Below are 24,061 nucleotides of genomic sequence, written 5' to 3'. Positions count from 1 at the left end.
ATCCACCCACAATATTTAAGGAAATGTATCACATCCTCCTGTTTCTTCATGAAGCCTGGCACATGTGTATGTCTGTGGTACGTTAATCCCTGAAAGTATCTTTGTTCTGTTAAGTTTCTTGGTTTGAGTTTTCATGCCAAACCTATATTTAATTGCAAGTCAGCTGATCACAGACTGTAATTCCTATTACTGGTGCCCATCTGGACAGCACTGGCTTTACCCCAGTTGAAAACTGCCCAGTTCTTTGAAAGGCCCTAGGGGCAGCATATTTCCATGACACCAAAACCAACAGGCAGAGAGCATTTTGGTGTCAGAATACTCTGGATATATATTCATATGTATTCTTATCCTTACGTGCTGCTGAAAAACTTCCAATTGAGGCAAACCAACTTTTCTTCCATAGAATGGTGTGTGGAGCAGAAATTAGGGATTTTCTTTTTCTCCCACAAATAGTTACAATTAGGGGTACATAATGCATGGGCAAAAATTTTCAAGTGAATTTTCCCAGTCCATCTTTTAACCAGTCCTTATATCTATTCTTGGCTGTCATGACTTGTTCTCTTGCAAGGTACCTTCTTTTTTTAATATGATCTCAAAGTACAGTAATTTTCAGTCAGAACAATCATTTGAATAAATTACTTCCAAAAATGAACTGGCATCACTCGTGTACACTGACAATATTCCAAAATGGTATCAGGGGCCAAAATTATGAGAAAGGTTTTAAAATTACTATTTTTAAAATTTGGATTCTTTTCATTTACCTGATGGGCTGCAGACATTTTACTTTTATCAGATGCATCTTAAAGGATTTTTTTTAGCAGACAGGTCTTAGGGGTTTTTTTCAGAAGTCACAAAGATTTCAATTTTTATTTAGCTAAACCTCAAAAATGCACCTGAAACTCCTGACAAAACCAGTAAAGCTGGTAACACTGTTGATCCTTTTTATTATACTTCATAGTTGGCAAATAGGTTGGTAGGACTATAGATATTATGCCTAAATACTGACATACTACTCTAGGAAAGTCCTGTGCTGTCAGTTTATAACACTGTAGCATGTAATCACTTTTTTCTGCTGTTTTACTGACATGCCTTGAAATCCATAAGCCACCATTTTCAAGAATTAAAAGATACATAGAGAGGCAGAATGGGATGTAACAGATGAATTGGAAGTTTTTTTGAACTTCCAAGCAGCACTCACTCTGACCTATACTTACGGGCAAAGGTGTATGTTTCCCCATGTGCTTCTGATGTATCTCCTTTTCTGAAATACACCTGAACAGTGGAAAGACTTCCATGTATAGTGAATCTTTCATTATATATCTAGCAAATTCATTATGTGCACAGTGAATGGCACCAAACAAATCTATCTGTATTTTCAACAGCCATTAAAAAAAATGCTGCTCATTTTTAGATAAAGAGTTAAGGGCTGTAAAAATACAGCTTCATCCAAGAGAAATATTGACCATCTATTTTCAAGATTTACAGCTCAGGAAAGAAATTCCTCATGTAGACTATTAGGGAGCATGCTCTAAAAAACATGAATGTAAGCCAGTCCTTCAAACTTCCCATAGGTCTGAGCTAGCTCAGTAATGAGTAAATTAGACACTTTAGCTAGAAGGAATATTTTTATCATATGAATTCCAATATCTAATTTTTTGCCTATTTTAAGAGCCTTTGCTCCATGTAGAGTGCATACAATCCTCAGTGGTTGATTCTGAAGGGGCCCTTGGCTGTACGGGAAACCTGTGTTGCCCTCAGGCATCTACTTTAAATAAGAAGTAAGATACACTTTTAAGTTAGAGACTGTGGATATTCTCTCTTGAGCAAACTTTCTTCCAGAGCACTGATGGTCTTCATGTTTGACTCATGATACGGTTTTTGATTATTCACATGCAATAGCCTAGTGAACCAAATATTGGTTCCATCTGAGGAAATAAGGAAATTTTTCGCTGTGGCTTTTGTGGGGTTAGGTTACGGCTAGCCATCTACTCCATCATCTATTTCTTTTGGGGGGTTTTGTCTTTCCTCTTCATTTTATTACATTCAAATTACTGATTGCAAGAAAAGCACTAGAAAATAGTCACACATTGTTTTGAAATAACATTGTCTCAGCTGTGGTTACATTTGAAATCATTATTATCTCACTTCTTCCCTGTCCAAAACCCATTACGTTTTAGATGTGCTCTTATAACTTGATAGTGTTGGGCAGACATTAAAAGAAAAACTAACAGCCACACAGTACTCACAAAATGAACCTTTGACAGCACCACCACACAATAAATGTTTTTGGATTATAATGTCCATACTAGGCAGATTACATGAAGTGCCTTGTTAGCTCTCCAACTCCCCACTACATGCCACTTTGTATGCTCTTTAAATGCTTTCTGTATATACTGCAGTGGCAAAGGACACAAAATACACATCCCTAGCTTTCCTGATAGCTATCCTTCCCTCGCCTCAGCTGCACCCCTGCCTTGTTTTCGCCCCTTCCTATCCCCATGGCATTTTTTTCTATTTGGAAATTTGGAAGTGTTTTCCAGTAGAGCCAGTGGCAGTACTGCTGTTGTAAATCACCCTTAGAAATGATGCATTACAAAAGTCCTTCTCCTTCTCACCTCCAAACCCCATTCTGAAACCAAAATCATCCCCGCTTGCAAGGCATGAGCCCGGTCCTGCCACTCAGAGCCAGTGCCAAGGGGTTGCCAGGGGCTGGGGCGGCTCTTGGACCGAAGGATAATCTCTGTGGTGCACGGAGGGATGCGACACTTCGGTGTCCCTGCGGGACCCCCGGCGCGGGGGCAGCAGGCTCTCGGCACTAAGCTCGTTGCCGTCTCTTTCCCTTTCAGCCTGAGCCGCCCTCGTCCAACAAGTGGCAGCTGGACAAGTGGCTGAACAAAGTTACCCCTCACAAAGCACCCATCCTAACCCACCACGATGGCCCGGCGCTGGAAGCCCATCCCTACTACGGCCGAGCGAAGGTAGAGCGGCAGGAAGGACAGAAGACCCCGGTTGAGGGCCCGGCCGAGCACCGCAGTGAGGAGAACCGCACCGCCGCCTCCGCCGCCTCCGCCTCCGCCGCCGCCGCCGCCGCCGGGGACGGGCCGCGGCCCAGGACCGCCAACAAAGCGCCAGGCAGCAAGGGCAGCCGGCAGAAGTCACCCCTCGCTGCCGACGGCGGGCCGCCGAGGCGGGCAGCAGGGAAGAAGGCACCGCGGCGAGCCGAGAGGAACTCCGCCGGAGACGGGCCCCCCTGCCCCAGCGCAGAGGAGCTCCCCCGGAGCCACGGCTTCCCTGAAAGCGCTGCCGGCGAGGTGCCCAGGGCCCGGCCCGGCGGCGGCGGCTGCAGAGCGGGGCATCGCCGGGAGCCCCGCTCAGCCGCAGCTGGTGAGAAGCGTCGGGCCCGAGGGCCGAGCAAAACGGCGCCCAAATCCAAGGAGTTCATCGAGACCGAGTCTTCATCCTCATCATCCTCCTCCGACTCAGGCTCTGAGTCTGAGCGGGAGGAGCGCCCGCTGCCCAAGGGGCCAGCGGCAGCCGGGCCTGAGCCGCGGGGTGCCAAGGACGCGGGGACCGGCACCGCCAGCAAACCCCACGGCGGCTGCAGTGCCTTTGGCTCTATTAATGCCAGGACTAGTAGTGAAATAGCAAAGGAGCTGGAGGAACAGTTTTACACCCTGGTTCCTTTCGGTAGGAATGAGCTCCTGTCTCCTCTGAAAGACAGTGATGAGGTAAAGTCGCTGTGGGTCAACATTGACTTGGCTCTTTTGTCCAGGATTCCAGAGCGTTTGCCCGAAGAACCGCTGGCCATGAGCGCCGGAGCAAACCAGGCGGCCAGCTTCCCGCAGGGTAGTAATGCTGAACCCCCCGCAGAGAAGGGTTTACCGAAATCTAGAAGGAAACGCAAGGTGAGCAGCTGGGGAACCGATCAGAGGGGGTAGGGGAGCCTCCAGCAAGTGGGAGGCTAACACCGCTTGCGCCCACGTCCAGTGCTCGATGGCAGCATCTTCTCCAGGCTGGCCCTTCAGACCTGGGATTTGTCCCTACCTTCCACGTAGGGACTGGCCAAACCCCAGGGGAAGTGCCATCCCTGGAGGTGATGGAATTCCAGGCCACGAGGGATCACGGCGCTGACTGTTGGCGTGTGCCTTTGCATGCCTTAGTGAAGGCATTGCCTTTATAGTAGCATCATTTTCTCTCCTGAGGCTTCTCTCAAAACCTGAGCATTTGGAAATGATGCTCAGGTCAGCAAAGGGACAACTGTCTGCTGTCTTGTAATAGTCTACACAGTATCACTGCGTGTGTGGTTAAGGAAGAGGCAGCATCTTTTTTCCCTTCTGAGTGTCAGCAAGAGGCAAGCCCTTCAGTCCCAGCAGGAAGCCCCAGCTTTGTGAGGAATGCATTCTCAGGGACCTGGGACCTGACTGGTTCTGGATCCTGGCTCCCTCACACCCTGGTGGCCCCATTTTCCCTTGGGGCTATAGGTGTAGGACCATAGTCTGTTAGCTGCCCTCTGCTCAGCAGCATTGTCACAGTGCTTGGATGGGCACAGCTCTCTCCTCACATCCACCCTTCTGCCCCACTTCTCCCACTCACTTTCTGGTGCCAAGGGGAAAGCCCCCTCCGCTCCATGGCCAAAGCTGTCCACCAAGCAGGTTTTCTGGTCTGTTTGTACCATCTGACCCCAAAAGTAATTCTGAACTAGGATCACCATCTGCTCAATTTCTGGACAGTTTTGGTGTGCAGCCTGTCATCAGTTGCTCTCTAAGCTACTGTATGTGTGCAGATGGATCTGTATATTTTTGAGGACCATTTATTTAAAGTAGTCCTTGGCATTGTTTCATCTTTCTTCATTTTTTCATTCGTCTTGTATTAGTATATGAAAGGTGGAACCCTGGTTCAAGTGGGGAAGTGGTAGAAACCAAGTTTGATACAGTGCCCCTTTCTTTACACGCTGCCTCTTTAGATTTTATTTTTAAAGACATGGACCAATCATCTCTGATCCATGTTAGCTATATACTCAAACAAAGTATAATCACTTAAAACAAAATGATAGAGAATACCAGGCCCTGACTTGTTGAAATATTTTTGGATCTGTAGAAAATGCAAACCATAAAAAATTATTACTTTTGTCTTCACTCAGTGTGAGAATGAGGAAGAGTGCAGAGACATTAAGAAGACTCACTTAGAGCGAGAGAGTTCTTCACGATTAGCTGCCTCTGCCCAGAGCATCACAACAGCAAATCACTGCAATACGAATGAAAATAGGTAAGGTTTTTCCTTCTTAGTTACCACTGAATCATAAAACTAGTTGCAGTTTATTGCCAGGTGTTATTTTTTCCTTTAGGAGGATTTATTTTTTAATTATCACATTTTTTTGTTGAAAAATTAACCACTGCACTCTCTGTTCTTCTGGTTTAATGATGAAATTAGGAGCTCGTGACACATTCATATACTTGCATTTTTGTCCTGTTGCACAAAGAAGCTGTGAGCTCAGGTGTGAGGTTCATGGAACAAGTTTTTATAGCTAGAGCAGTATGATTGTCCAAGACAAATTCCCTAACACTGTTGTAGGCAGCAATTCACATATACAATAATCCTTTCTTTACTTCGACTTCTTTTACTTTCTTTGCTTACGAGTTTCAAGCTTTAACTTGGACATGTATAAACAGACTTATGTATCAGCTCTGTGGAAAAGATTGAAAACAAAATTAATAATAATGCCTGCAATACTCAGCTCCAGAATATATTTGAGAATCAGTATTTTTGAGATTACAAGCTTTCCATTCTGTGTAATTTGTAAGTATTCTAGGAAAATGAACTTAAGAGTTTTAAAAAGTGAGATTTTTGAAGGATATAGGGCATGAAACAAAAGATGAATATTTAGCATTTGCTGGCATGGTTTATGCACACAGAGCCCTATCAATGTCAGAGCAATCACACTTGAGTTTCTCTGGGGACTTCCAGCAGTCGAACTTAGACATGCACATTTAGAGTTCAGCTGCATGCTTCTTGATACATGCTGGCTATCAATATTTTTTTTTAATTATTTTTCTGGTAGTATCAGGGTACTTCTTGGGGTGAAACTGCTACAAAATAAGAAAACATTTGTATTTATTGTAGTAGGTTTTTCTATTGTACACATCTTTGATGAGATTGAGCAATCCTTGTCATTAATACTGGAAAAAATCACAAAGAAAACTGATATATATAGTGTTTATTCAAAAATATGCATTCAATTCCTTTGTCCTGACACATCACATACGTTTCATAAAGTGAAAACAATGCCCAGAACAGTTCCTTTCTAGTGGGTAGTTGCATGCACACATGCTGTTCCTGTTACCTCAGTGTCATGTGTTTTATGTTGCATTATTTTTCACAGAGCAGCATGGCTGTCATAGCTTGCTGTGTCACAGGGTTAATTCTGTGCTTCCTGGAAGCAAGACAGTAATTTTTGTTTTTCTCGACATTATATTCAGTACTTCCAGTAACAACTGCATATTAGAGAAACAAAGAATTTCTGAAATGTACAGTTGCCTCTCAATTCCTACAGTTGCCTCCTGATTTGCTCTGTTTCCAAGATATTTCTGTTGCTTGTGCCACAGCGTAGGACATGATATCAAATGCTGATATTCCCACAGCTGAGGAAGGGCTTTTGAGGCTGTAACTAAACCAGCAGTGCAGATATCAGGACCTCCTGGTCCTCTTGCAACCAGCATCTGCTCATACTGGCACGTCCCCTCTTGAGTTTTACCACCATAGATGCCTCTGATATTCTCCTGTAAATATACTCAAGAAACTTTGAAACCAAAACTTTCTTTTTTCCTTTTCATTTTCCTTTCCTTCTTCATTACCTTTTCCTTTCTCTTTTCCTTTTTCTTCTTTTTCTTCTTTTTCTTCTTTTTCTTCTTTTTCTTCTTTTTCTTCTTTAACTTCTTTTGCTTTTCCTTTCTCTTTTCCTTTTTTCTTTTTCTCCTCCTGTCTCTTTCACTTATCCTTTTCCTTTTTCTATTTTATCTCTTTTTTTCCTCTGGCTTTTTCCTTCTTTTATTTTGGGGTTGATTTGTTTTGTTTTGTTTTGTTTTTGCCAGAGTAGTATTATTCATCTCCCAGTAGAACCACCCAGACAGTTTTGGCAGCACAGCTGAGGACTGGTAGCAATGAGAGGAGCAAAACCACCTTCAGCCATAAGCATTTTCTATTGTGGAATTACAGTCTGAGATGCAGACTAAGTAAGGTCCTGTTTGACAAGAAAGGCTGTGGGCTCAGAGATACCCCAAATCTCTTGCACCTATATCAGCTGCACAGTCTGCCCATTCCCAGCAGATCACAGCTCTGACAGTCCTCTGCTGCAAGTTGTCTTGCATGGCCTCTCACTATGAGATGTGCTGCTGCACTTTGGCTGCTCACAGTGTTTAGGTGGGCCTTACTCAGTGTCCAAAGGCCATTTAGGGGGTATGCAGCACAAGTAGAAATTTCAGCTACTCCTCACAAGTTCAGGGCTAGGCTTTTGAGGGTTGGGTATACTTCCAAAGAGCCGTGGCTTCCCTTGCATGCTTTAGGCCCACACTTTGACAGTGATGTATAAACATGGGTAGCCAAGGCATGGGTTTATGTTTGAAAAGAGGAAAAGAAATTACAGCATCAGCCTGCACATTCAACATACTGCAAAAGGTCTTATTTTTCTTAGAGGGAGAAGAAGGGCACAGGTGTCTATCTTTCACATTCTGAGCCTTGCTTTCGTAAACACCATTGGTCACTAAAGCAAAACAGTTGACATGGTGTTTTAAATGTACTATGCCATGTGAAACAGTAAAGGTTCTGGATTATGATTCATAGCTTCTTTTACAGCTGCTTTTTAAAGACTTCCCAGATAAATGGACGAATGTATGATAAGAGCACATTTAATTAGCTCTGTTCCCTGAAATTATGTGCAGAAATGAAGTACAGTTTTTACTGTATTCTTTTTTGTGATTCCATTAAGTGTATATTGTCTGATACAGTAACTATAAAGAAGTGAGAATTGTCCATAAAAAGTAATAGTCTGAATAAAGGGGAATGTGACAGGGAAAGGTATATTGTTAAAATTGTCTTTCTGACCTTAATGGCAGTTTTAGTCTTAATGCCAACTATCTTCTTTAAAAAACTTCCATTTTTTGTGTGTTACTTTAAGATTTTCAGCTGAATATTTTCTTCAAATTAATGCATTTGAAGTTTATTTCTGGCATATTTATATGGATTTTCTGTCTTCTCATCCAAAACTTCTCCCAAATAAATGAAAGTTGAAAATACTGTCTGTGTTACAGCTTTCTACTTTAGAAGGTAGAGCAGCTCACATTTCTCTGTGTCTACTGTTTGCATATGTTTCCTTTTGTCTGCATTATCAACCTATCTTTCTTTGTCTTCAAAATCTGTATTAGATTAGTATAAACACTGCTACCAAAGGCTGGACACTGAGCACAAAGACAAGCCAGTCATCTTTAAACACATTTCCTGTTTTAGTTCACATATGGTTTTATTGCCATGGCTTATAAATTGTCACCTGTAATGGTGAAATAGGGCTCCATAACCTGAACTTACACTTCAGAGCCTAATCTTCATCTCCAGCTATCCCTTAAGAAATGGTGAGCAAGTAGCCATTTATCTCTGTATTTTTTTTTCAAGTACTCTGGTACAGACTTTATATTAACTCCAGAATGACAATTTGCCTTGAAGGGAAAGAGAAGAAACATGATACAAATTTGTAAATGAACTCTTGGTCCCAATACTGTAAGCTCGTTTCCAGATACCAATAGACTTTATCCTGCCAGCAGGTTTTAAATTCTACATTTTGGTTATATATAAAACATTTACCTTTCTCAAAGCCAGCTTTGTGACACTCCATTACTGTAATTTCCATTTCCAGCTTGGCAATACCAATAAATAAAAATGAGAAAATGCTTCGGTCACCCGTCTCTCCCCTCTCTGATGCATCAAAACACAAATATTCCAACGATGATTTAGCTTCCTCCAGCAGACCTAATGGCAGCAGTCTATTACCTTCAATCTCCTCCAGCAAAAAACATAAGGGTGAAATCCAGTCACAGCCACATCCTGGAGACTTCAATGTAAGTGTATGCTGTTGTTCACCATATAAAGCTTAGCAGTATATTTTCCACTTTGTATTGCAGTCTGTGATAGTTTTGCAGAATGTTATGCAAAAAAAAAAAAAAAGGCTGCAATAATGAATGTTATTTTGAAAGTTCAGCTTTTCTGGTTTGGAGTTTAGCAAGGCATAGAAGAAAGGAAAGAGGGCAGGCTGTAAAGCAAGCAAATAGCAGAGGCTACATAAGCAAAAGGTAAAAGCTAATGGCCCAAAACGAATGGCTGTAGGCCTCCAGAGCATTGCCTGGGCATGATGCAAGCCCCCGACATTCATGGTGCATAAGGGTTCACTCAGCCACTGCCTAACCATGGGTGTGCCTGCAGACAAATTCTTCTGCCTGTCTTAGAACAAACTTCTTCAGATTCTACTTATACCAGTGACATCTTAGTACCAGCCTCACAGCTCAGTTCCACCAGAGTTCTATTCATATCCTTATCAGAGAGTCTTGCTCACACCAAGTGTGCCCAGAGCACTCCTCCAGAGGCTCTGTACTACAACACTGCATTGTGGCCTCTGCCTTCAGAGCACAGAGAGAGGAGTAGATGCTGCTCCCATTTCTGCATGAGTTCTGTGATCAGAATGCTGCAGTGAAGAGCCTGTTAGCTCTTCTGATTGAAGGAATTTCCATCACTCATCTCATCTTTCAAAATCATACCCTACCCTCCAGCCTACAGGACACTGAGAGTAGATGATCAAGGGCAGACTACTGTCACCTCCTCCCCATGACACTGTTCTTTTTTGTGTGAAATACCTAGAGGAAGCAATTTGGATACCATCTTGATGCCTGTTGCTGTAGTATCTAGAGAAGCTGTTAAGGCACTCTGCTGCTCATGCTTCTCTACTTGCCACAAAAGCTATTCATGTTTTTTATTCTGTATCTATTTTCTCTGTTTGTTATTTGATGTACAAGAGGCTTCAAAAGCCTAAGTATTAGTGCTTAAGCAACTAGGAGAAAAAGCTACCTGAATTGTAGCAGTGGCCTCTTCCAGCAATTTTTGCTGTGGGGATAAGTGGCTCCCCTGTATCTGTTAAGCATATATGCTTATACTTTTTTGGATTGGTTGGTTGGTTGGTTTTTTTGAGAGCAGAGGAGGAAGTAGTAAATATAATCTTAATTTTGGACACGTTTTCAAAACAGGTTACCATAAACTGTGTTTTCCAAGAATATCTCACAGATGCTTTTGATAAATTGAAAAAGCCAATTACATAAAATATTCCAGTTAAAAGGCCTTAAACATTATAGTTATTAATTTTTTTTTCATTAATTAAATGTAAAGTTTTAAACATTTTTACTTCCAAAACATAAATTTAGAAGTTTATAACCCATTCAGAAGTATAATTATGATTCCTCACTGGGTATCTTGAAAATAATTTAAATTCCTTCACCGGCAAATGTGCTGGAAATCAAAAGTAAAAGGTGATTGCTTTATGATCCACACCCTTAGCAAATGCATTTCACTGAGATTTTCTGCATAGCCTAGCAATGTACTATTTGGTCAATATTTAACAACCTTTGCAATAAAATTCTTATGTATCTGGTTATTCATCTGAAAACTTTAGCCTGATGAACTGATCTGGATGTGCCATATAGAAGATGAGAACTCATGAACTATAAATGTTAAACTTAGCTTTATTTTATCCCATCTTCCCATCTGGAACCCAACTGGCAGGCCCAAGTGGTGCTTCAAATATCTCTGAGAAACTGCAAGCAAAGCTTGTCCACAGTGGGCGTTTATCCATTTGACCTTTTTTCCTCATGTCCCTGGTGCCTTTCTGCCTGTTACCTGGCAATGGAACAGCATTTTTTGGCAGTGGTTATCAACTAAAAATCACCTGGGGCCCCCTGTTTTGCTCCATACCAGTTCACAGTAGCCCCCACAGCAGGTCACTTGGTGGGATGAAGGCACTCAGGAGGCCACATGAAGAACAGGGCTGCAGCTGAGGGAGTGCATGAGACCCTGCCAAAAGACATTTGCTTCCACTGCAGCACAGAGGAGTGATATTTCAAGCTGATCAGGGGAGCTCTGGAGGCACAAAAAAACCTGGACTACAAATTCATACAACACAGGCACATCACCAGTGTAGTGTGAAACAAGTCAAACGTGAGCCATGCTCTCCTAAGCAAGGTACAACACTTGGTTGGAAGCTGAAGGCAAGAGGTATAACTTAATCGTCTAAATGACAACAGAGCTATTCTTTAATAATTTCACTTACTGTGTTTCAGAGTATTTTGATAGTTACTAATAGTTTAGCTCAGTTTCTGCTGATATCATATGGAAATGCAAACCCTTTACAAAATGCTCTGAGCAATATCTATGAATCTGTGGCCATCAGTGTCAGGACACTTACACATACTCCCTGCTGAAATAGCAGGAAAATTGCCTTCCAATTTACAACACAATGCAAAGACTCTCTGGTTTTTGTTACTTGGGTTTTTTTAAGTTACTAGCCAACTCCTAAATGTCTTATCTACTGTTTGTTGTCTAGAAAGCAATTCACATCAATTCAGAAAATGTTCTTCTCTGCAATAAGCCACAGTTCCAAACAGAACCTTGGTCACCTCTGTCCACCACACCCAGGGACTGCAGAAGAACAAAGCTTATCTTCGATGATATGTGAGTACATATCACTTTAAAATAAATTTTTCCATTTAAAGAGAGAAAAATACAATTTGTCCAACAGGAACTGAGACATTTCCTGAAGTATGACAGTAATATTTACTGTACATTGAGAAATGAATAAGAAATACTATATAAAACCTTAATTTTTCATCATAAATTAAGTTTCTAACCACAGAATAGTCGAATGCATAGAATTATGGAGTCATAGAATGGTTTGAGTTTAAAGATATCTTAGAGATCACTGAGAGCCAATTCCACTCTGTGCGAAGGGCTGCTACCCACTAGATCAGGTTGCTCAAAGCCCCACTCAACCTGTCCTGCAACACTTACAGGTATGGGTAACTCCACAACTTCTCTGGGCAATATGTTTCCATACTTCACCTCACAGTAAAAAATTTCTTCCTATCAGCTAGTCTAAACCTACCATCTTTCAGTTTTGAGTCACTCCCACTTGTCCTGTCACTGCAAGCCTTTGTCAAAAGTCCCTGATCATCCAGGAGCAGTGAGGACTGGCTGTTCCCTAAAGGACAGGGAGCCAAGAGCCAGGATGCAGAATGCTGCTGGCAGGGGTCCAGTCCCACAACACCCAAGCAAGGTAAGCAGGGCAAGTCTGAGGTTGGAATCATCCCTGTATCCCTGAGCCTTGACAGCTGCTGCTATCGTGGCTATTTCTGCTCAGCTAAAGGTATGACAAAGGCAGGGGGAGCAGGAAGCAGCAATGGTTAGCATGAGTATCTGGATGGATACCTGGCCCTTCCCACTTCCACTTCATTCTTCACACATCGTCGCTCTCCTCCTCTTAAAATAATTTGAGTTTGTAACTTGTCTTTATTTTTGGTAAATTAAAAAAGCTCCTTTGTCCCAGGGTCATTTAGGACATAGTATTATTTAGTCAATATAATGGTGAAACTGAAGGTTGAAGTCCTTGTATCTAGAAAATCCAGATTCTTTTTGACTAGTAATGTTAAGGCCTGCAAATACTGATACTTGTTTCTGGGTAGTGTGGAAGAGGTTCTGTTCAAGGTGTGTGTCAAACTGCCTGAAGCTCTGAGCTATGTGACCTTGACATATTTTTCATATTTCCAGACTTTCACCCATGACATCTCAAACTCCTTTATACCAAAGGAAACCCTGGAATAACAAACAACCTGTTTTCCTTAGGAACTGCTTTCTACCAAAACTGAGATTTTAATTTTTTTTTTAATATTATTATTACTGTTGTTGTTATGCTTGTTCACACTATCTGGTCTCAAGGTAAACTGGAGAGACAGCAGCCTCTCATAAAAAGAACCCATGTTTCCTACTGTAATGTATAAATATTTCCTGTGGACTTCAAAAGGATGTAACTGGTTTATATGTCAAGAAAAGAGGACTGGTGAGATTAATTTTTGTGTATGTTCATGGCATTCATAAGCAGATGTAAGCTGAATAAATGTAATCAGTTTTTCTGCCTCTTTTGAAGAAAACTCCCCTGTGTATATATCCTTACTCACTCTGTCTCCACCTCCCTCCATGTTTTTAACTCTCCTGGTACACTTATTCAACAATCTCCATTGAGGAAACATGAAACTGTTTATAAGTACTACCTAACTCTTCATATCTCTTAAAATACACTATCATCTATAATTTACTTGCAATTTTTTCTGCAGTTTAAACATGTGCATACAAGGCAGAAAGGTGTCAGAGTGTCTGATAAAAGTCAAAATTGTAGGATGTGCTCATCTCTGGATTAGAAAAAAACGTAGTCAGAAACAGTTACAACAAAACTATTGTGTCTTCATCTGATTTTCCCTCAAGCTGCTGACAAAAAAAAAGGGGGAGGGATTGGTTTGTTTTGTTTTTCCCCTAGGATATAGTCATAGGAGATCTGCTTTGGTCACCATCCCTATCATCTGAGAGGCTTTTATCACCACCGTTCTCCATTAGCGTTACAAGTGATTCCTCTGGCAAGCATCTCCAATAAAACTGTTTCATCTTTTCAGAAAGAGATACAATTAAACTGTTCATGTGTAGTGCCTTCCATGTAGAATAACCCCAAGCAACTTGTAGACAACTAAAAAAAGTAAAAAGGCAAAAAAGATAAAACACAGAATCAAATAATTTGGCCTTAAAAACCAGAAACAGTTGAATGCCTGTTGTGCTAACTAGAGGAGAGAGATTGTCAAGTACTACAGCTGTCATCCACAACGTGTGGTTGGGACACACCACCAGAATACCAGCTACACTGGATCTTCATTCTGAAATTCCTGTGCAGAGGAGTCACTGAAATGTAGCAGATTAGACTGGCTGCAAATGTTAAATGTCAACAAATACGTCTCATGTGTTAGAAGGATCAAATTAAACATGGCAGCCAGTGCCTTTCAAATTTATATAGCACCACAGCAGAGGATTTGAAGAAATGCAATACAGTGGGTCTAAATTATGTAGTAATCCTAATGGCAGCATTTGTCCTAAATGATGCCTATGAAGTATTTCATCTCATAATCCATGAAGTTCTGAATTACTGTAATCCAGCCACGGCTTTAAAGTCTTAATTTTAATCAGACTCTAAAGTTTTAAAGATACTAAATCCCTTATATTTGATTTAAAACAACAACTAATTTTTTTGACCAGTCAGTGTCTCTTTACTGTATTCTCAATTTATTTTCTTCAGATCATTGACAACAGCTGTCACTAGCAATAAATTGGAACACAAGTAGGTCAGTAAAAAGTATATCTTGCTTGGCAGAGTGCTGTATACTCATGCACTGCAGTATAACAGTAAATATAGCTAACAGTCTTCAAAAGACAGACAAAATTCTACTTCCCCTGGTTTGCCATTGTTTGCTGACAAAGCTAGATATACTTAGAGGTACTCAGCATGCCACATATGTCAATGATATCAATGCTGTTTCCAGTAGTAATTTTTAGTAAGATTTCCTGGATTTTTGGCAATTTCTGACTCCATGAAGAGAACATTCTCAAGGCTACATAATAATAATAATAATAATGCTTCAAGCCATATTGAGTCCTTCTGTAATTTCACTGAATAACAGACTTCCCAATAACTGCATTTAGGAATAAAGTCTGTTGTCCTTGAAGTGCTAGGCATAGACAGCCTGTGGGTGCCCCAGGGCACCCTCCTCAAAATACTGCTTGTATAAAAAATAGCAGAGTGTACCCAGCTTCCCAGCTTTCCTTATAGCTAAATCAGAACATGCTCCCTGGGATTATTTTTTTACTTGAATTTTGAGTTATAATTTCAAACATGGGGCGTAGATTTTCTTCACTTACTTATTTTTCGTTTTTTCTTGCCAAGATAATACATCTTCTACAGCATTTTTTAAGTTCTTATTTTGTTGAATGTCTCTTCCACCTTTATGGATTTAGGTGCTACAGACACCCATCAGCTAAACATTGTCCAAGGGACATACTGCACAGTGAGATAGAATTCCCATGTTTGTTTGCCAAACCATATACCCAGAAAATATTCACTTGTAACGGTGTTACACATAGAGCTTATGAAAATAATTTCCTGGCATATCTCTATTTTTTTGACGTGAACTCCAAGTGTCTCATTTTCAGTCTTCTCTTCCTTGTTATTCCTCCTCAGAGTGGAAAGGAAAGGTGCTCTTAGGTTGTGACTCATACGTCTGGAAGTGATCTTACTTGAATTGTTCAAAATGTCTCAAGGATTCCTGGAGTATTTAGAGGTACTTTTGTATTGTCGAACACATCCTGAGGAGCACAGTTCAGGAATAGAGAGTGGCTCCTCTTTCTTCTCATCAGCAATCTAGGAAATAACTAGTCAGACCAACATCTATGACATGAGTTCCTCACAAATTCATATGCTTACTGTGGACTGCTCCCAGTTTCTTGGTTTTAGGGGATTTCAAGACTTATCTGACTCTCTCAGTCTTCCTCTTCTTCCCTTCTTTCTCGTAGCACTGAATTTCTCACATGTAAGCTGACCATGTAACATTAGACATGCCAGACACTGCCTCTCATGGTTAGATAATTTAGCTGCCTGCTCTGCAAGACCTCGGGTCACCTTTAAAGGGACACTTTATGAGGGCTTGTTTAGGTGGGAAACAGCTGCTTCATCAGCTTTAGCAGGAGGTTCTCACAGGGTATAGAATTTTTAGCCACTAGTCCCTGTCGTCAAAGGAAAGCCAGAACTGTGGACCTCCTTTGAACTTATCTACATTCATGCCCCTCCTCTGCTCCTGTAGGCAAGTAGTTCAGCAGGCTTATGTTTATGTGATTAAGCTGTCTTCACTCCCCAAAACAAAGAACATTCACCATCTCTTGAGAATAGTCCCTAGCCTGTGCTGTCCCCAAGCTGTGCCCAGGCATTGTCTCCGACTGAGCTCAAAACTATGCCAGGGAGAATATTAGCAATTACACTGCATGGATGATCAAATGATAAAGCTGGCATCCTTGCCCTCCTTATTTCACTTGCACAGGCATAGCCAAGGAATGACTGGTTCTATTGACAGACTCAAGTCTGAAATAGTCTCTGAATATTTTGCCAGTTAGAAAAAAGAATTTGTTTGTATCAACTCATTTTAATGTAGTTTTTTCTTACTCTGCAGATTGACTAGGAAATATCTTCAGTCCACAGTAAATCATAACAATGAGTAAGATAAGGGTCTTCTAATCAGGTTCAGCAAACACTCCTCCACGTTCCAGAAGCAGAACTGAATTTCACAGATGGGAGAGAACAGTCTCTCCCAGTCTTTCCTCACCTCTGCATGGTGAGCCATGAGCAGATGTCTGCAGAGAATAATGAGGATAGTCCAAACCCTGCAGCTCTTTGAATAGCCTAGGTCTCACACTGAATACGAGGAAGTCTCATCTAACTCCCCATTGTTTTTGCTGTTCTGCCACATCTCTTGTTCTTGATGGGGCTTGTTTTCCTTAGGTTTTGTTTCTCTACTAATATCTACAAGCCCATCACAGTGTAACTGTGGGTTTGTCTGCTTGTGCTGGATCACAGAATGGTGTGGGTTTTCATCGCCCTCAATGCAGGATTCACAGATGGGATGTGGAAAAGACAGTCTAATGCCTCTATCTGAGGTTTAATTCCCAAGACAGCTTTGCTGTCCTTGTGGCAGTGGAAAATAACTTTACATACATTTGAAGAATGTGCTTCAAGTCCATTTTCAACAACATAATTACCCAGAAGTTTCCCTCTCAGATGAGAAGGTTCACGGCAATTGCCCAGGGTGCAAAGGCTATGATCCCTCAAGGACGTGTTGGAGTTTTCCTGATCATTCCTTCAACATATAACGGATATTTTCATCTTTCAGTGATGACAAACCACACTGGCAAATAATCATAATATCTTTAGAGAATCCCAGGTAGACCATTCAAATTTATTTTTAGCCTGGGAATACCCTGTTCATTTTGAGAACCAATAACAAGTCATGGAACTGGAGAGGGGCTGTGATAATTTAATACACGAGGAATATCAATTCTCAAAATCCCTATCAGATGGTCTTTAGTGCCTGGTTATGATTTCTTTCAAATTCTGTGATTACTGAAGTATTTTATACAGGCTCCACAGGACAGGATCCCTGGATAGGGTCCTTGTTTCAGGATCACCTGCTTCTTTAAGCAGAGACACCCCATTCACTGACTCAGACTTCACACATACTCTCACCCAACACTTCACCCACACCTTGTCTTCTCCCTCATCAGAGCTGGAAACATCAGAGCTGGCTGCCAGGTAAACCTTCTCCCAGAAGGGTCTTTCTGCCTTTGCTTTTCAGATGCTTTTTGAGAATTCAAGGTGCCATTCTGTGGCATTTTTAAACAAAATAGATCTGGACTGCTGTGGTCCCCCTCGTCTCTGTACGGCTGATTATAAATGCCGTCACTCTAACTGAAATTAGCTTCATTCAGAACATCTATGTAACATATATCAAAAGAAAATTATAGTTTATCTGCAAGCACACAATGTTTTCTGCCTCTGCTTTTAAAACAGGAATTCAAGTCCCTATTGTGAATACTGGTTTCATTCCTCTCTCCTCACTTGTACACTTTGCCCTTATGTGTTTTAGTCTAGATATTGATTTCACATGGCTATCTTTTAGTCACAAATGTGGGTCATACACAGGAATTTCTGGTAGATTGTGACTCTTTCTCATGTTCTTCTGTATTTCACTACAGAAATGGTTAGTATGGGGGATTTTGCATTTTTACCAAAATAGGAGTCCCCACTTATTTTTATACTTCTCCATTTCATTTACATTGGATGCCAGGCTTTAATTTTGTCTGCTATGTTTTTGCAACAGTAGCTCCTTCTCTAGATATCTATACTATTCATCTATTCATCTTATCTAAGCTATTGACCTTGTTATACTAAACCCAACAAGATAGTAGTTGTATAGCTGTGTGATTGGGTAAATTTTTCTCACATTTGGCCAAACTCCAATCAGATTCTTTGTTCCTATCTTTCTGAAATGCCTGTAGTACTATCATTTAAATGGCCCAATATTTGTCTCCTGGCCTTCTCTGCTTGCATGTTCTCCTGCTGAACTTCCAGGCCTGCTGGGTCTGCCAGAGTGAGAATGAGACTTCCACAGAGCTGGGTACCCACTTCGTCAGTGCCATGGGCTCTCTCCCCCAGCCTGTGTGCCACTATGTGTGCCATGCCTCAGACACAGCAGTGCCACGTCCCATAAAACAGCATTTATTTTAAGTGGTGGAATGAGCAGGAGGCTATGATCCATCAGGGGAGAGCACTATTTTGTACAGTAACACTCACTCAGCTCTATCATTCACTCCAAAGATGAACACCCTTATCTATGACCAGCATGTCAGACAAGCTCCTGACACGTTCTGTGATGAGACAGCAAATAGGCTGTGTACACCTGCCTTTCACTTTACATGGTTTGCCTGCTCTTACAAGATTTTCTTCTCTTCTTGGACTGAAAGTTCAGGACATACTGGCACAGCTTCAAAACTCGTCATGGGTTCATCCTGGCTAGCCAATTACTTCTGATTTGTCCCTAGCTCTGATCATATTTTAAAGTTGCTCATTTTGCTCCTCCTTTCCAACATATTAATTTTTTTTAGGGTTTGGATTACTAAAGTTGTGAAACTGGTCCTATATTTAGAAGTATGATTTAAGCTGCTTTTACTACATGCAATTGTTGTACACTGAGGAAGCACTAGCTTGTTTTTTTACAACACTTCAGCAGTATTATCTCTGAAGGGTATTAAAATATGCACTTGGCTACATTTATGATGTTTAATTGAACTTTTATTAGGTTTTTTTAATGTATCCTCGTAAAGCACCGTACAACAGTAAGAAATAATGTACAAGTGGTAGATTATGTAAATGAAGCAGAAAATGCTATAGTTTAGTATTTAGTTCATATAAAATATAAAAATTAGATGACAAATGTGGTTTTGAATGCAGTATGATTAAAATTGTATATTGGAGTCTTAGCTACACCATACTGTGTAAATACCAGTGGTTGCTCTGAGTTCCAAGGAGATTATTTTGCAGATGCTGATAAATTACTGTACAAAGTAAGGCTTTTATTGATTCACTTTGTTTGATTCTCTTCCCTTTTTTTTTATTGCATGCGTTTACATTTTCGCAATTATCCACTAAACTGGAGTAAATTAAATTCAGAGGAGGCAGCAGAAAACAAAGGTGGCAGAGATGCACTGTAATGGCATGGAGCTAAATAGGATGAGTGAAACACACAGGCATTCACCTGGGTAGTGGTAACACCACTCTTAGGAGCTCAACAGCCTGGAAATTCTGAAAGGCTGCTTCTGGCAGAGGAGTAATTACAATGCCCGCAGCCATCCCACCTCACGCTGGGATCCCGCGCAACACAACAAGCAATGGAAATGCTGCCCTTCCCGCTGGTTTTCGACAAGCTCCCAGGGAAAGCGGTGCCAAGGCGAGTGAGAGAAATCCTGGACAGTAGTGGATTGTTTGATAAATTTCATCCTGGATTCAGCCACAGCCATGCTACTGAGGCTGCCCTTGTCAAAGTCATAAATGGTTTGAATGCCAGTGCTGAAAAGGAAGCCTGGCCTTGTTTGTACTATCAGATCTAGCCGTGGGGGGGTTGTTCTGTAAAAGGCTGGATTCTGTTGCAGTGCCTAGGTGACTGCCTAGTGTTGACTGAGAATGCGTTGAAATCGTTCCAGCGGTACTTGATTGCTTTCCCCGATCAACAGAGTAGGGTAAATTCTCCTCGAGAGCAGCCAGTTTCACATAATGACACTTGATCCCAGGGAGAATTCACCAGCGGCCTGACTTAGTTGGCTCTAATGCTTTACGCTCTTTCTCTTGCCATTCAGAGAGATATATGAGATGCAGTAGAGCAGTGTATTAGAACTCCTTTTTGGCTTTGTTGAAGAGGACTATATTTCTAAAAGTACCAACAATCAGATATTCAGAAACAAAAGACTTTCTTGTGCAGTTTAATAGAGATAAAATATTTGTTTCTACCTGTTAATTTGAAGTCAGACTTCTTTTCAATTCCTTTTTTTTTTTTTTTAGCAAGAAGTCTGAATCCTGTTTGTAAATCTGGAGTGAAAGTGCTGATGCCAATAGATTCAAACAGTTGTAACTAACTTAAGAGGAGAACCTGACCCAACTGTCTGAAAACCAGAAGTCACTGAATAAGTTTCTTTGCGACTTCAGTTTACATTCATGACCAATAAACACAGAGTCTCCCGTACTGCTTCTGCTATTCACAAGCACTCCAGTTCAACCAACAGCCTGGTCCCTAGAAATTTTTTTATTCTCTTGGTTCTCTGGCTGCAGCAAGGATGTGATATGCAGGGGGATCGAAATTATTTTTTTTGTTCTCTCATTTCTCAGGCTATAGCAAGGCTGCAATCTGCAGGGGTATTGCAAAGCTTAGACCAAAGACCTGAAAAGGGTTTTAGCCACAGATATTTCTGAATCTCATCAGTGGGAAAACACATTTGCTTCTCCTCAAGATGCCTCTCATCAATAACATATAGGATCTGAAATTAGCAACCAGTGAGATTACCTGTAAAGTCTCCAGTCTGAGATTATCCCCAATGTAACTAAATAGATCAAGCATGGACCTTCACGTTTGTAGCAGAAATGGGTTCTTGGACATTGTTACCTCAGAGTCTGTAGAATCAGAATACAACTAACAGACTTCATGGATAAAAAATGTGCAGTATGCAAAAAAGCTATCCAGAATAATTAATTTATGCCTCAGTTTTCTCATGTGTCTGCATATGTCCGTGAGCTCAGGCAACCTCTTATCTTCAAGGAGCCCATAAAAGAGGGTGTTTTTCTTATTTTTTTATTTCACGACATAACAATTTAAACCAGTATACTGAATTTAAAAATATAGATTATGTTCCTGTGCAGTGGGAACCTAAACAAAACTGAACCTGAAACCTTCAACTCTCATAAAAAACCACAGTAAATAATTAAATGTAAGCACCCCTTTTTTTGTTATGAAAATAATACAAAAGCATACATTGAATCTATTAGACATTTCAGCTTCCCATTTTCACCTAACATGCACATTAGTTATCTGAATAGAAAGGTCATTAACATGTAGCAATAAATTGAAGAATAGTATTTCATAGGTGGCATAAAGACATCAGAATTTGACTTGGCATGTTTATTAACATTACTGAACAAGTTCTGTTTAAGAAGCTAATAAAAATGATACCCTATCCATTTTTTCCCAATGCATCTTAATTTCTGTTAGGCATGCCCTGATTTTTAAATCAATCTTGTATTTTTCCTATGGAAATACCTAAATGTTCACATGGAGAATATATTTATGCTTTGCTTTAAAATGGAATTTTAATAGCTTATTTTTTTTTATATTAGATTTTGCAAGCAGCTTAGTACAAACCAATGACTTCAGTTTCTGTGTTATGCTTAACCATCCTGTTATTAGGACCTTCACTGCAAGTCTTCTTGGTTCAGGAATGTTCATGTCTCCTGCTAATACCTTCATTGCTAATCATAACTCAGGAGAATAAATCCTGCTGCAAGTTTAAAACCATTTTACAATTAATGTATAAATAAGTCGACCATAATTACATTGTGTTATCTCACTTTGTTTTTACAGCCTCCTACCATGCTTCAGACAAGAAAATTAGACATATAGTACTGGGTGATAAATAGGAGGGAATGTTGGAGAGGATGTATTTTAACCTGAATTTGACAGGCTTGTGTAAAAGTTCATCACTTTCATCATTTCAGAGACATGAAACTTGGTTTGTTGATTTGTTTTACTTCTCTTTGCTTTTTTGGGTCTTCATAGTAAACCATCTTCCCTAGGTCATTGCACAAGACAAAGAGAGACAGAATCTAATACTTTTAAAATAATTCTTTCAGTGTTTCTGAAAACATGGTTATTTTTCTGCATCAAACTAACACTGTTTCGATGTGTAATATTTTGTAATTGACCAAGACCAGTTTCAGATGGTTCTTCTTATTAAGAATGTCTTCTGGGACGTAGGAAGTATTTGCATTGGCAGTAGATTATGAGACATTGGGACACAAACCTGTCTAGTCCCCTTTCTGACCTAACAGGTAGAATAAGCTGGGGTGAAATTTCACTCTGTGGAAGAATAATATTTTTAAGAAAATTGGAGCAAATGAACTGCTTTTCACATCAACGAAGTTTTTAGGAGAGAAATCATTCTAAATTAGCCATACTTTGAATTTAATTTCTATCTAGTTATATTTAGCCTTTCTTCTCATCAAAATAAGGTTGACTAACTTCCTCTGATGCAATTAAATGTCCTTAAAACTGTGTGCACATAAGTAGAAAGAAACAGACTGAGTAAATACACTGTTCAAATAGCCTTATGTTCTTGGCTATATGGCTGCCCTCTTCTGTCAAGAGGTTGCCCCATGCTCCCACTTACCTCAGTTAAGGATCTGAGCATGTTCTTACTGCTATCAGCATTAATATTTTATTCATCCATCCCACTTCACTTTTTAGATCTGCATTCTCCCTGTCTGACAAAAAACATTTTGTTGAATACATGTGCTCAGAAATCCCAATTTCAAGAAAACAATATTAGGAATATGAGTTTTTTGGGCTGGAATAGTCTCAAGGCCTTTTCTATCTCAAGGCCTTTTCTGCCTCTCACCCCACACCTCCAGGAGGGAGGCTGGGGTTGCACAAGAAGTTGGGGGGGAACACAATTGGGACAGCTGACCCCTGCTGAACACACCATGTGGTGTCATGCTCAGCATATAAAGCTGAGAGGACGAAGGGGTGAATCTTTGGAGTGATGGCATTTGTCTGCCCAAGTCACTGTTAACCACATTGAAACCTTGTTTTCCATGCAATGGCTAAACACCTCCCTGCCCATGGGAAGCAGTGAATGAATTCCTTGTTCTACATTGCTTTATCTGTTAGTCTGTCTTCATCTAAATGTGCAAGTTTTCTTACTTTTACTCTTCTGTGATTTTACTCTCCTGATTCTCTCCCCAACCCATGGAAAGGAATTGAGTGAGTGAGTGAGTGAGTGAGTGTGTGGAGCTGCCTATTCGAGTTAACATACAACAGATTTCTGAGTGGCAATAATAACATATCATCTACAATATCAAGCTCTTAAAAGCATGATTAGTAAAAACATCATAATTCATACTCCAAATACTCAGGAATACCTAATTTTCTTGAGATGAGGACAAAGGAATGACACTAACCAATACTAAGAAAAACTCTTTTGCAAGTCAAAATGTCACTTTCTGAGAGAGACAAGGATGCAGTAACCACAATATAAGCTGAGAAGAACCAGGATATATTTTAGCTGAGTAGAGAAAGAAGGTCACCTCTCATGTATATGAGATTGGAGAATCTGCAGGGTCAGGAAATGTGAAGAATTTTATGAGAGGCAATGACTGAAGATGCAAGATTATGATCTGAAATGACATGGCAAACGGCTGTTCTCCACAGTGACTTATAAAGGTGCCATAGGGGGAGCTTGTGGGAGGAGATGAAGAAATTAGCTTTAGCCATGAGGAACTCACTGATGCAGTGACAAGGAGGCATCAGTTTGTTTCCAGTTTGAATGAGAGTGGATAAATCGGGTTACAAACATACTTGTGAATTTTAGGACAGAAACAAGTTGAATTTGTGCCCTGCAGTCAGTAGGTCAAGTAGGTTAAGGAAGGGATGGAATCTCCCAGATCTGTTTGAGGAGAAATCAATGGAGAAATTGGCACGAGGAATGCCAGTGGAATTGCAGCAGGTGGCCCAGCACTGAGTCAGACATGAACTCCAGGAAGCAAAAGTAAACAGCACTCAGCATGCTTACAGAAAAGAGG

The 24,061-nt window shown here is 40.6% G+C and overlaps 1 protein-coding gene across 2 annotated transcripts in view; it reads left to right on the top strand.

Moving 5' to 3' along the window:
• AFF3 (ALF transcription elongation factor 3) overlaps positions 1 to 24,061 on the top strand; it is a 322,998-nt gene that overhangs the window by 274,534 nt on the left and 24,403 nt on the right. For both annotated transcript variants that reach the window (XM_088160033.1, XM_088160032.1), the window contains exons 11-14: positions 2,847 to 3,905; positions 5,141 to 5,265; positions 8,903 to 9,104; positions 11,630 to 11,757. In XM_088160033.1, the coding sequence (XP_088016159.1) occupies positions 2,847 to 3,905; positions 5,141 to 5,265; positions 8,903 to 9,104; positions 11,630 to 11,757 (1,514 nt within the window). The remainder of the gene's footprint in view (positions 1 to 2,846; positions 3,906 to 5,140; positions 5,266 to 8,902; positions 9,105 to 11,629; positions 11,758 to 24,061) is intronic.

The sequence above is a fragment of the Sturnus vulgaris genome, chromosome 2 (genome assembly GCF_052056855.1).
Source record: "Sturnus vulgaris isolate bStuVul1 chromosome 2, bStuVul1.hap1, whole genome shotgun sequence".
Classification (NCBI taxonomy): domain Eukaryota; kingdom Metazoa; phylum Chordata; class Aves; order Passeriformes; family Sturnidae; genus Sturnus; species Sturnus vulgaris.
This window is presented reverse-complemented; position numbering and strand designations above follow the sequence as displayed.